Source organism: Hydra vulgaris, chromosome 14 (assembly GCF_038396675.1).
Source record: "Hydra vulgaris chromosome 14, alternate assembly HydraT2T_AEP".
Classification (NCBI taxonomy): Eukaryota; Metazoa; Cnidaria; class Hydrozoa; order Anthoathecata; family Hydridae; genus Hydra; species Hydra vulgaris.
In genome coordinates this window covers 25,067,983-25,081,274 of record NC_088933.1, presented here as the reverse complement: position 1 = coordinate 25,081,274, position 13,292 = coordinate 25,067,983, and the positions used below count along the sequence as shown (strand labels likewise).

Genomic DNA, 13,292 nt, shown 5'->3' with positions numbered 1-13,292 from the left:
TATATATATATATATATATATATATATATATATATATATATATATATATATATATATATATATATATATATATATATATATAATTATTGTAAATATCGCAAAAATATGCGATTTTTTGTGTGCATGTTTTATAAAATTTTGTAATAGATTTTACTATTACGTTTTAATCATTAAAAATATTTTGTTAATTTAATTCGAAACTTTTTTAATAACTTTTTTTAATCGTTTTGCACATTTCACTATGCAAAATCATGCGCAAATTAACAATAATTCTATTACAAAGCTGCCGTTAGCCGAACGCGAGTGTCATACGTAAGTTGCATTTTTCTTAAGCAATGCTTCATAAAAAATAATGTTACTTAAATGAACATAACTTTTTTTGTAATTATTCTTTTTACATAAAGCTTTCACCATTTTATTACAAATTCAAAGCTCTTTCGAACCATATATAAAACTTAGATAAATAAATGGTTTGAAATTTTTACACACATACCTATATTTACTTATTCGTTACATTTTTCGTTTCAGATAATATGATGGATTTATGCAATATAGAAGAACAAAGTATTGTAAATTTGTATGAATTTTTTGAAAAACATCTACTAATAATTAGTCCAATCAACGTCTAAACTTCAATGTTGCATATGTCATTTTTAAGTAGTTTCTAGGCTTTTCTGAATGTGTTTCTTATTCTCATGGTTTTACAAGCAAGGTCTGGAAGCAAATTTGAGCTAAAAAATTTTTATTAGCCTTTAAGGAGAATTGATGTTGTTCTTTGTTCAATTTAATTTGTTTAAATATAGTAATTTTAATAAATAAATGTTTGTTTGTTCTTGGTTTTTTACTTATTTGTTTTCAGATTCTTAAAAACTAGACAACTAAGCTAAGCAAGTTTTGTTTTATTTTTTAGTGTAATTGGAAAGAACTGAAAGCTAATTTCTAGTGCAATTGGAAAGAACAGAAGTGTTTTTAGTCACTTCACACAGTAATTGGTACTGATTTGAGTAAATTTACTATTTTATTTTTGTTTTATATTGCATTTATTTTATATTAGATATACATTTTATGTATTTAACATGGAAAACTGACTGTAATTTGTTGACACGAAAGTGATCAACAGATTACAGTCAATAATTTGTTGATCACTTACTTAAATAATTTTGTGCATTTTTGTCTAGATTTTTTGTTAAATTAAAAATAATTGATGTAAATAAATATTGTTTAATATTTTTGTTAAAGGACTTATGTATATAAACATAAAAGTATATGCATTTCAATAAATCTTAAGTTTAAATATAGTCCTTGATTAGAAAAGATCACAATTTGTAAGGTTCTTTTACATTTTTTTATTATTCAGTTGTAACAATAGTAATATTTCTGGTAATATGTTTAATCATAATAATGAAATTGAAATGGATAATATTAAGCTCAAAGAAGTAATTAATGTAAATGCTAATAGGCAACTTGAAAATAGTTTTTATTAAGTGAAAGAGATAGATCTAGGCAAGATGAAATTAATCGTTGTTGAGATCTAAGAAAAGCTGCTCAGCGAGCAGAATTCAGTGTCAAGCAGTGTTAATGTCTGTGTCAAGCACTGTTAATTTGATTTTACTTTAAACAATTTAGAACAGAGCAAAGTATTAATTTTACTATTTATATTAACAATTAATAACAGTTTTAAATTTAAATGATTTTAAATTTTTTTATAATTTCAAACATGATTATGTTCTTTTCTTTTTTTTTTAGTTTTTAGTATAAAATCTTTTTAGTCCAAGTATTTTATTTGATAAAATATCTTAATTAGTCGTGGTGTTATATGCCAGTGTTACTACACTGTGTTGTCTAGCCTTTTTATAATCTTTAGTTTTTTATTTACTCTGGAGACACAGTAATGTGTGCCTAAAAATGTTTTATGCTATGCGATATTTTTACTGTGTTTTATGTTGATAGACCTAGACTGTTATCACTATTTTTTTATTCTTTATATTTTCTGTAATATTATTATCCTTATTCTGCTAACAATAAAATACAAATAATACTTTTTTAATTACAAATTGTACTTTTTTTTTTTATTTCTTTTTTTAGGTATTTGCAGGCTTTACTTGACTTTCTTTTTCTGGTACCTGTGTTTTGACAGATTTTAAAAAGAACTTAACTGATGTTAATGCGGTCTTTATGTCGTTAGCTATAAACAATGACATTGCTGATAGAGTCAAAGTTAAAATATTATTTATAGATAAATTTATATTTTATTTTTTAGATAATATATCAAGTTATTAATATGTTTTTGATATTAATGATTTAATTACTAATAACCCGTAATAGGGGTTGCTTACTGCTAGTTTCTTATTATTGTTACTGTTGTAAATTACTACTGTTATTATTATAATTGTAGTTGTTATTGTTATTACTACTATTATTATTACAATGATTATTACTGTATTACACAGGTCAACAGAAAAAAATTTTTTTTCCTGGTGTCGAGCAAACAATTTGTTTTTTGTATAGCATTTCTCTTTTGATTTCAAATATGCAACTCATTTTTCACCATCACGTGAAGTTGTAAACATTTATAACATTTGCACTTTGAATTAAAGTGCAAAAGCGAATTTAAAAAATTGCGAAAAAAATTATATATTAATGGTACCAACTGTTAGCCAGCTGTTTTATTATTGTTGGGCCGTTAATGGTATCAACAGTTTATAAAACAGTTGGCTAAGTGTTGGTAAAAACGTTACGTTTTTTTAACGGTGCTAACTAAATAGCTGACTGTTGGCCCAACTGTAGCTAATAGTTGGTTATTAGGATCGGGTCAACTACTTACCAACTGTTCAATGTTTACTGGGTATTTTGCTATACAATACCCTTATATTCAAAGTAAAAATGTTGGCATAACATAGAAACAGCCAGAAATAGTTATAAAGACTAATCCAAAGTAATGTCTGTTATTGACCAACATTTTTGTGTACCAAAGTACTACTCGAGCGCTGAGTTGGCGGTGACTGGTTTTGAATTCGTATCGCACAATGGTCCGGGTTTTAATTTGTTTTATGTTCGAACTAACTGAGCTATCCAGCCAACCATTTTAAATTAGCAATATTGTTCTGTAAAGTACACTACTTGGGTCAATTTCAAATAGACCCTGCAGTGCTTTATTCGTTTCATCTAAAGACTCAACAAATTTTACTCTTACATAGGAAACTAGACCCAGCAGTCATCACTTATGAAATGAAATAATGATACAATATCAGCGTTTTAAGTGCCTCAAGAAGTTCTTACGGTCTTATCACAGAGTATCGCGAAAGAGCATTTGAAAGGAAGTTCGCGCTTCCTTCCTTACCAATGTTATGAAACTTGCCCAGAGGTAGCGTTGAATCACAAATCTCTAGCTTCTGAGGCAAGCACGCTAACCATTGCGTTACTCTCTGCTAAACAAAAAAATAAAAAAAAAATTTTTATAAGTAAGCTGCGGCACCAAAAGTAACGAAACTCTCAACTAGTATTTTTTCATATTTTACAAGTGGGTGGGGCATTATGGGACAGTTAAAAGGCAGCAGTTATTTGTTTACTTTTAAAGCTTTAAAAATGATAAAAATGGTGACTATTTATCTTTTAAACATGTTCATACATTAAACTCTCAAAAAAGTAGCATACCCACATAAACTACATCCCAATAGACCCATGCGCCACAAAAAAGAAATCACAGCTATAATAAAGAAACTTTTCCAATACCTAAAAGCAATTCATTTAATAAAAACAACGACTCTGTATTTTTGGTCGCACGGTTTTTTACAGTTTTATACTTTTAAATTTAAAAGTATACTTTTAAAGTATACTTTTAAAAGTATACTTTAAAAGTATACTTTTAAAAGTATACTTTAAAAGTATACTTTTAAAAGTATACTTTTAAAGTATACTTTTAAAAGTATACTTTTAAAAGTATACTTTTAAAAGTATACTTTAAAAGTATACTTTTAAAAGTATACTTTTAAAGTATACTTTTAAAAGTATACTTTTAAAAGTATACTTTAAAAGAAAACGTGGCCACAGAAACGAAGTACACAGGTCCTTCGTTTCTGAGGCCACGGTTCTCAATGAAAATCGAAGAATCCGTGGTTAAGGCGGATTGATTTATTTTGAAACTCATGAACATATACACCTTAAGAAATAATAATTTTGTAAGTGGGTTGCTTTGTAAAAGAAGATTTAATCAATTTTGTATATCATATCGTGCACCGCATATCTGTAATAGGATAGTTTCACCAAATTTTGATTTGTCGATTACTTTTCTAGTCTTTAAAAATTTCGTTCTCTTAATTGAAATATTTTCGAATACTTTTGATAACGTAACTATACAATTTATCCATATCACATCCGCATTCAACGTGATAAGTCGAGTATTATTTTTTTTTTCTGAATGCGCAAGAACACAATTATTACAATTTACTCAACTTAATTTCTTATTTCTTTGTTTTATCTAAATTTAAATTTTTATTCTTAAAAAAAAAAATTTTTTTTCGTTTGCTAATTTTTTTTAACTTCTCTATTTTTCTATATTGTTTTTTTTTTAAATTAATTTTCTTTTAGTCTATTTTTTTGATTCTTTATAAAATTTATATAATATAATAAATATATTTTTTCTTTGAGATTTATTAAATTGTAAACTTTATTTTACTATTATTGTTAATATCGTTCCTGTTATTATTTTGATATTTTACATTACTATTATTTATTTATTATTAATTTCATAAAATTGACAGGACGTCATCACAATATTCATGATTAAGCAACGTAAATTTAGCTGTTCGGAACTATCCGATATTATACGTGATCAAAATGAAACTATTCAAAAACTTATAAAAAGAATTCAATTATTAGAATCAAAAAAAGAAACCGAAAATAGTTCAGCTACGTTTTGGTCAAATCTTTATAACAAAAATAAATCTGCAGAAAAAGCTATTGTTGTAAACTCATTACCAAAACTATATTATCTGAACAGGAAAAGAAAACACGATCGTTTTTAGAATTCCAGAATCAAATAATTTAAATGAACTTGAAAAAAATGACGATAAAAAATATTTGACCAGATATTTGAGGAAATTGGTAAAGGCAATGAAAAACCTATTAAAATAATAAGATTAAAAAACAAAAAAGACTCATAAACTCCTCCGCCCATTATTGCTGTACTTCCTGAAAACTGCGAACGCAATAAAGTTTTACTTGCCACTAGGGAATTACGCAAAATCATAAAATATACAAATGTCTTCATTAATCCAGATATGACACTCGCCGAAAAGCAAATCGATTCTCAACTTGGAAAATAAATAAATAAAAAAACCAAACTTTCAAACAAATATTCAAACATTCTTTTTATTAGAGATTTTAACTACCCAGATATTAGCTGGCGAAATCCAAAACAACCTATTACAAATGCCTCTAAATCAATTAAATTTACTGAAAATATTCGCGATTCTTTTTTAACCCAACATATTTCAAAAATGGTGGTATTGCTGTTATTTTTTTGTTTGAAAAAGTATTAGCAAAATAACTGTTGAATAGTTGAGCTTTATCTAGATCAGTAGTTGCAACAATATTTTTGTATTGGATGTCAGGGAATGCTTCTTTGTTTTTTCTTTTTGATTTGACATACGAGTAAAATGCTTTTGGATTTTGGTTTATGTCTCTAGCAATTTTTTTTTTCAAATTTAATAATTGCTTTTCTGCACGCTTCTTTTATTTTGTTTCGTGAAATGCGGTACTCATTATTTGTTTCTTCATTTATGTTCAATATATATTGACCCCAAATATACGCAACAATTACACCCATATTCAAAAAAGGAGACAGATCAAAAGCAATTAATTATAGACCTATCAGTGTAACTTGTACTTTATTTCTAAACTTATAGTTTATGGTATAAATGGATCAGTACTATATTGGATTAAAACCTTTTTGAAAAACCGTAGACAAAGAGTTGTTGTTAATGGATATTACTCAAACTGGGTACCCGTTAAAAGGGGATTTCCCCAAGCCTCCGTCTTTTCAGCGTAACTTTTTATTATATACGTCAACGATATTCCTGAAGTAATCAAATTAAAAGCTGCTCTTTTTTTTGACGATACCAAAATTTTCCGTTTTATTGAAAATACTCAATCTGCGCAAGAATTACAAAATGACATCGACGCTCTTGTTACACGGTCTGAAAAATGGGGAATAAAATTTAACATTGATAAATGTTCTCTAAAGCACTAAGGACACAACAACAAATCCCATACTTATAATATGCATGATCCAGAAAAAAAAAAAAAAAAGTAAACATTAAACCCACAAATTGCGAACGAGATTTAGGTGTTCACATAGATTCGAACTTATTATTTTCCAAACACACAACTATTCAAGTCAACAAAGCCACACAAATAATAGGAATAATAAAAGGAACTTTTACATCATACCCAAATTTATTATCCTTCAAAAAACTATTTTCAGCTCTAGTCCGCCCTCATCTAGAATACTGTGGATCAATCTGTAACCCTCGACTTCTCAAAGGCAAACGGCAAATAGAAAATGTGTTAAGAAGAACTTCGTAACGAATCAATGGATTATATAATCTACCGTATGAACAAATATTGTTGGCGTTAAATATGGCAACTATAAAATACAGGCTACTTCGTGCAGACCTAATCAACGTTTATAAATGGTGCAAAAATAAAAATAGTGATAGAAGTCTTTTTGAAATAGATAGCCAATTTATTACTCATAGTCATGTATATAAAGTAAAAAAACAATCTTCACGATTAAATTTACGTATGAACTTTTTTTCTCTAAGAATAATTAATAAATGGAACTCTCTTAATAATGACATTGTATCAGCGTTATCTCTAAAAACGTTGAAACTGCTTCTAAACAATCATCTAAAAAATGAATGGCTTCTCTACGACTAATCCACATTTTATTTCTATTAGTTATACAAACTCTGTAATTGTCAAGTATTATATAACTAGGTTGACAGGCAGTTTATGCCTACACAATTTATTGTAAAACCTTAATGTAAAAAAAAAAAAGAAATTTTATGAGACCATGTCTATATTTATATAAGTTTATACTATTTAGCATTGTAATACATGTTGTCTTTAAAAAAAGGTTCTGGCGATAAGATTATTAGGATCATCTATTAGATACCCTTGTTTATATTTAAATTTTATATATTTTTTTGTTATCTAGACTTAGAATTTATAAGTCTACGGATTTTAAATGTTGTAAAGGATTTTATTATGTAATACGAACACAAAAACATTAAAAAAAAAAAGTTTATTCATATATATATATATATATATATATATATATATATATATATATATATATATATATATATATATATATATATATATATATATATATATATATATATATATATATATATTAGGGCCCTGCGAATCGATTCTTTGTTTTTTATAGTTGATTGCTTTATATATATCGGAAAATTCAGCGGTAAGTATGTAACGTAGTTTAATAAAAATAATTACCGATTAGGGATTTAAACAGAGCTGAGCGCAAACTAGTAAAGCCGAAAATGATTTCAAACCCGATATACATTCTTTAGGAATGTTCTTTTGGCCTGGACCTATTAAATCCCCTCCAGGCTTTTATGTTGTGTTGGAGTATTTTTGCTGGTTGTAAAAGCAAATTATAATATCAAGGAGTTATTATAAGGCGAGTGGAAACTCGTCTTATAATAACTCCTTGGTATTATTAAAAAAAAAAGAACAAAGGAAAAATTCGCTTTAACATCTATTCGCTTTTAAACTTTTCGCTTTAACAACCCGTTACCTATTACTTTGATTTTAAATTTCAAAAAGTTTTAGTGCTGCAAGCTGAAAATAAAAAAATAGTAAATTATTTCACTTAAAGCTAAAAAATGACTTCCAAAAAGTCTATTGTTTAAGAATTCTTTAAAAAAAAGTAACATTCTGGAAATGCAAAAAAAAAAAATTCCAATAAAAAGAAAAATTCCATCAAAAATTATTTAAAAATTTTTAAAACATTAGAGAAAATCATGAGACTCGTCATTAAACTCACATTTCATTGGATCTTGAATAAATACACTTATTAAAAAAAGTTATGATCGTGCAGAGCTTAAATTTATAATTGAAGATGGAAGATTATTTTAGAAAGCTTCATCAATTTGTGCTTGGTGTTTATTCAAGGGGAATATCTAACCCGATCACTTTGTCTCAAAATTTAAATGATATGGTTGGTAATCTATATAATAGCTTCCAACAAAGTATAAACGGCAGTTTATCTCCAAACCTAATATTCCGTGCGCACTTAAACTTATTGGAATCGATTGGCTCGGCTGCTGTGCTGATAAACTTCAACTTTGTGGGAAACCAGCTATCCAAAACCAACTAATTCTTGTTACATTAATTAGCAACGGTCATAATTAGTTAGATTTTTTTAACTCACCATCGGTCGGACAAGCAGCTCTTAAAAAGTGACTCAGATTTCTCAAGGAAAACCTGAGTTACTACTCAAGAAAAACCTGGATAACATCAAGGAAAACCTGAATTACTACTCAAGACTCATAGATAAATTTAAAAATAACTCAAAACGCACTTGGCAAATAATGAATGAAATTAGTGGTAGACAAAAAAGATGCTCAGGTTCCCTCCCCCAAACAATTATAGTTGATAACAAACATATATGCGAATCAAGAGCTATAGCTCGTGAATTTAATAAATTCTTTGTTGACATCGGTCCCAAACTAGCAAACAAAATTCCTTATACAAGTGGTACATTTGAAGATTTTTTAGTGCAAGTGGGTAATTGCACTAGTTCCAACGAATTATCTTCTGAACTATCTTTTCAAGAGTTTGAAAAAGCTTTCAAAGCTCTTTAAAAAAAATAAATCAACCGGAGGAGATGACATAAACGGTAATATAGTCATAGAATGTTTTGAATACTTAAAAGATATCCTATTTAAGGTCTATGGAGCATCTATACGCCAAGGAGTTTTTCCTGAACAACTAAAAATTGCTAAGGTTACTCCAATTTTAAAAGAAGGTGATCAAACAAATATCAGTTATTATCGCCCTATCTCTGTCCTCTCCACATTTTCAAAAATACTAGAACGTATTATATACAATAGATTACACAATTATCTTCATTCTAATAATTTTTATACAACTATCAATTCGGCTTTAAAATAAATAATTCCACAGAACATGCAGTTATCCAATTTGTACGTGAAATCTCTAATTTATTTGAAAAGTCTAAATATACATTAGGCGTTTTCATCGACCTTTCGAAAGCATTCGATACTGTCGATCATAAAATTTTACTACAAAAGCTAAAATATTGTAGAATAAAGTGCGAAGTTATAAAATGGTTCAAAAGTTATTTATTCAACCGTAAACAATTTGTTTTCAGCAATAATGATCATTCCACAAGGTTCCATTTTTGGACCACTATTGTTCTTGATTTATATAAACGATCTAAATAAAGCTTCGAATTTAATAAGTATTATGTTTGCTGATGACACAACTTATTCTTTTACGATAATAACATTTACAAATTCTTCTATACTATGAATGATGAACTTAAAAGTATATCCAAATGGTTTAAATGCAACAAAGTAACTCTTAACATTAAAAAAACAAATTGGGTTCGTTTCCACCCAGTCTCTAAAAAAGCTTATTTACCCCAAAGTTTGCCTAAAATTTTTGTTGATGATGTTGAAATAAAAAGACATAATATAACAAAGTTCTTAGGTGTTTTTCTTAATGAAAACATAACATGGAAAACGCATATCTACTATATTAGTACAAAAATTTCTAAAAAATATTGGAATTTTATATAAAACCAGAACATATTTATGTAAAAAAAGTCTAACACAACTTTACTACTCTTTAATTCATAGTTATTTAAATTATGCTAATGTTGCACAGGGAAGCACTGAAAAAAGTTAAAATGCCTTTATCGATGTCATGAAACATGCGATCCGTTTAATAAACTTTATGGATCGATATACTCATTCCAAACCACTTTTTATTGAAATGAAAGTTCTCAATATTTATGAGCTTAATGTTTTCAATATTTTGTGCTTTATGCATGTGTGGAAAAATGACATATTTTTACCCGTTTAAAAGATCTCTTTTGTTTGAAACCAATAAATAAATATACACTTAGAAACAATAATTTTATACATGATCCCTTTTGTCGAACCAAGTTTAATCAGTTTTTTATTGCATATCGTGCACCCTATCTTTGGAATAAAATTGTATTGTCCAATTTCGACATGCATTTTACTTTTGCAATTATAAACTAAAAAATTTAACTACCTTAATGGATGATGAAGTCAGGTTTTTTTAATTGTAATTTTATATTTTATTTATAATTTTTATTGTTAATTACGTTTTATTTTGTTGATTATGTTTTGATGTAGTTTATATACACACCCAGTGAAAAATAAAACCGCGTCCCACATGGGTTCAACGTGGGTTCCGTGTGGGATGGGATTTACGTGGGACGGATTTTCCCATCTGGTAATCGTATGGAAATTTGTCACCTTAAACCCATGTGGGTAATCCCACATGGGTTACATGTGGGAACCATATGGTATTTACGCACATGGGAAATCCCACGTGGGTTTCTTGTGGGATTTGCATGGAAATTTATTTAAAGGCTGGAAAAACCTTAAATTTTAAAATCGACATTGCATTGCGGCGAGGCTACATTTATATTGTGTAAATATATTTGATATTATTTTAGAGAACGGCAAGCAAGTATGTAAGTACCACAAATAATGTTTATCTTTCTTTATTGAAATAAGATTAAGATTTGTGCAAATAGACATATTAGGATAATACATTGAATATAGTTCTAGAGTATATTATCTGCAAACAATTAACCGATGCAAATGTTGTCAAAAACCAAGCATGCATGCATGGGACACAAGCATGCAGAATGTGTACCACTTGCACCTGGCAAAATGCACCACTTTGGTCTAAGTGAAGCAAATTTTGAGTAACTTATTTGTATTTCTGGATTGTTTTCTTTGTATTATAAATATAGTTCCTTTAAATTACACAAAAGCAGTTTTTTTTGCTTATGGACGTTCTTTTGAATGCTAACATAATCTTTTTTTTCAGGCATAGTTCTACATAAATCACTTGAATCATAAAAAAGTTTAACAGAATCTTCTATTTCTTTTTGTAAGACTTTCCCTTTATACAAAGGTGAGATAGCCAACAATCCTTTTTTATTAAAAAGTTGTCTAGCCTTTTTTGCTTGGTATTCTGTAACTGCAAAGTTATTTTGTACTTCTAATATTGACCAACTTGGGGGTGCCAGTGTTAGAAGTTGAACAATAGTCCTTTTGTCAGAACATAGAATTTTTTCTTTTATCAAGCTCATAATTTCATCAAAGTTTTCAGCCTTCTTTTTAATATCATTTGGTTCATAACACAGTTTTGAGGGAACATTGAATTGACTTTCAGTTTTTCTAGTAAGGTTACTTACCATTTCGTTGATGCGCGCAACTTTTCGCTTTCCTTCTGAGAATGTATGTTTTGATGACTTTGAATGAGATTTTAGAGGAGATATATTAAAATTTTCAAGTTCTTCATTGATCTCCTGTCTTTTTGATTTGAATGATGATATTAGAAAATCTTCATCTTGTTCAGTCAGGGTGACTTTGCTTCTCTTCTTTAAGATCTGCTTTTTTGGCATTTATCGTAACTACTCTAAGATTTTCTAAAAGTAATTGAATTGTATATATAATTGCATATAGCTTTATGTATTTTGTATATAGTATAATTGTATGTATAGTTGTATATAGCTTATCTGCACAATTGTTTAAAACATTGTTTATGTTTTGGAAAACACAAAATAAAAAAATATATATATTAAAATACTTAAATTCCACTTTTACTTACTTGTAATTTTCTTTGTATGTTTTTTGAATGGATCACAGCATGCTTTCTGCCATATAGGATACATTTTCAAATAATTTGTAGCATATTTTTCCCATAATGTTGTTAAGTTTGATAGTTCAATGTTACAGCGTAATGATATAGCTATTTTTTCTTCGTTACTTAAAGTTCCAATAACATCTTGTTGGCCTTTGCATGCATCTGATGTCATTAACCCAATAGAACACATCTTATAATAAACTACTTTGTATAAATGTATTTCCTAAAAAAAAGAGAATTCTTTTTTCCTACTTAATTTTTAGTAGAAAAAAAAATTTAATATAGAAATAATTCAAACCTTTTCAGAATCCCACTGTTGTATAATTTTTTACACTGATAGATATTGTTAATTTTCTTTATAGATATATTTATATATATATACAATTTATATATATATATCAAATTGTTTATTTGTTAAAATTTAAATAAAATTTACGAATGCCTTTTTTTTAACTGAACTTTTTATAAACTAGTTATTACAAACTTTTACAAAAGTTGTCAAAATTTTAAAAACAAATGCACATCCATATCACACTAATTCAGTTTTTATATAAAACAAAACAGGATGTTTTTTTCAGTTGTTAAGTTCAAATAACTAAGTTATCATATAATTAAGACTTCCTTAAATATAACAAAATTTTTTTTTTTTTTTTAAGGAGTCTTTTAAACTAAATATAATATTTTACAGAATTCTATTTGAAAGTTTTTTAAAATAGCTTATTGAAAATTTGACACATCTTTGAAATTAAAGTTCCGTATGTTTCAGTCGTTTTTCCAGTTAGATTTTTTGTGCCTAGTAAGATTATAAACAGCTGAAAATATTAACAGCAAAAAAAAAAATTTTTTGATGGGGGTGTTTTGAGATATTGGGCCCCAAAGTTAATTTTTAAGCATGTTCCTTTTATATTTTAGCATTTTAAGTACATTTATTGAATTCAGCATCAAAAAAACATTATATATGTTTATTTTCATGTTTTTGCCATTTTTATTTCTTATTATTTTAAGAAAAATGTTTTTTCAGAGTGTTATGAAAACCGGGTCATTTTAGGAAACCAGGTCAGTATTAAAATTGCAGTATCTTGTCAACCTCTCAACATTTTTAGCTAAAATTTTCTATGTTAACTTTTCTTTTTAAGATGTAACAGCCAAAGAGGTTTTTAAAAATTTAAAGACCCATGGTTCAAAATTTTTTAAATTTTGGGTGATTTGATGCGGAATTACCCGTAACTCAACTCATCAAATATATTTTGCATCGTCAGAAGTTATATTGCGTCACTCGCGTCTTTTCAAGTACCGCATTGTAATTAAAGTTATTTTATTAACGC

The 13,292-nt window shown here is 27.4% G+C and overlaps 1 protein-coding gene across 1 annotated transcript; it reads right to left on the bottom strand.

The window, feature by feature from the left end:
• Window positions 1-10,804: 10,804 nt before the first annotated feature.
• On the bottom strand, window positions 10,805-12,451 carry LOC136090633 (ARL14 effector protein-like). The gene is made up of 3 exons (XM_065817453.1): window positions 12,266-12,451; window positions 11,932-12,190; window positions 10,805-11,749 (listed from the first exon to the last, which is right to left on the bottom strand). The coding sequence occupies exons 2-3, from the start codon at window positions 12,155-12,157 to the stop codon at window positions 11,676-11,678; spliced, it is 300 nt and encodes a 99-aa protein (XP_065673525.1). The 5' UTR covers window positions 12,158-12,190; window positions 12,266-12,451; the 3' UTR covers window positions 10,805-11,675.
• Window positions 12,452-13,292: the final 841 nt, after the last annotated feature.

Coding starts and splice junctions, on each gene's coding strand:
- LOC136090633 (XM_065817453.1), bottom strand. CDS start 12,157: ATGTGTTCTATTGGGTTAATGACATCAGATGCATGCAAAGGCCAACAA. Junction 11,750..11,931: donor ACATACAAAGAAAATTACAA/GTAAGTAAAAGT, acceptor AATTACTTTTAG/AAAATCTTAGAGTAGTTACG.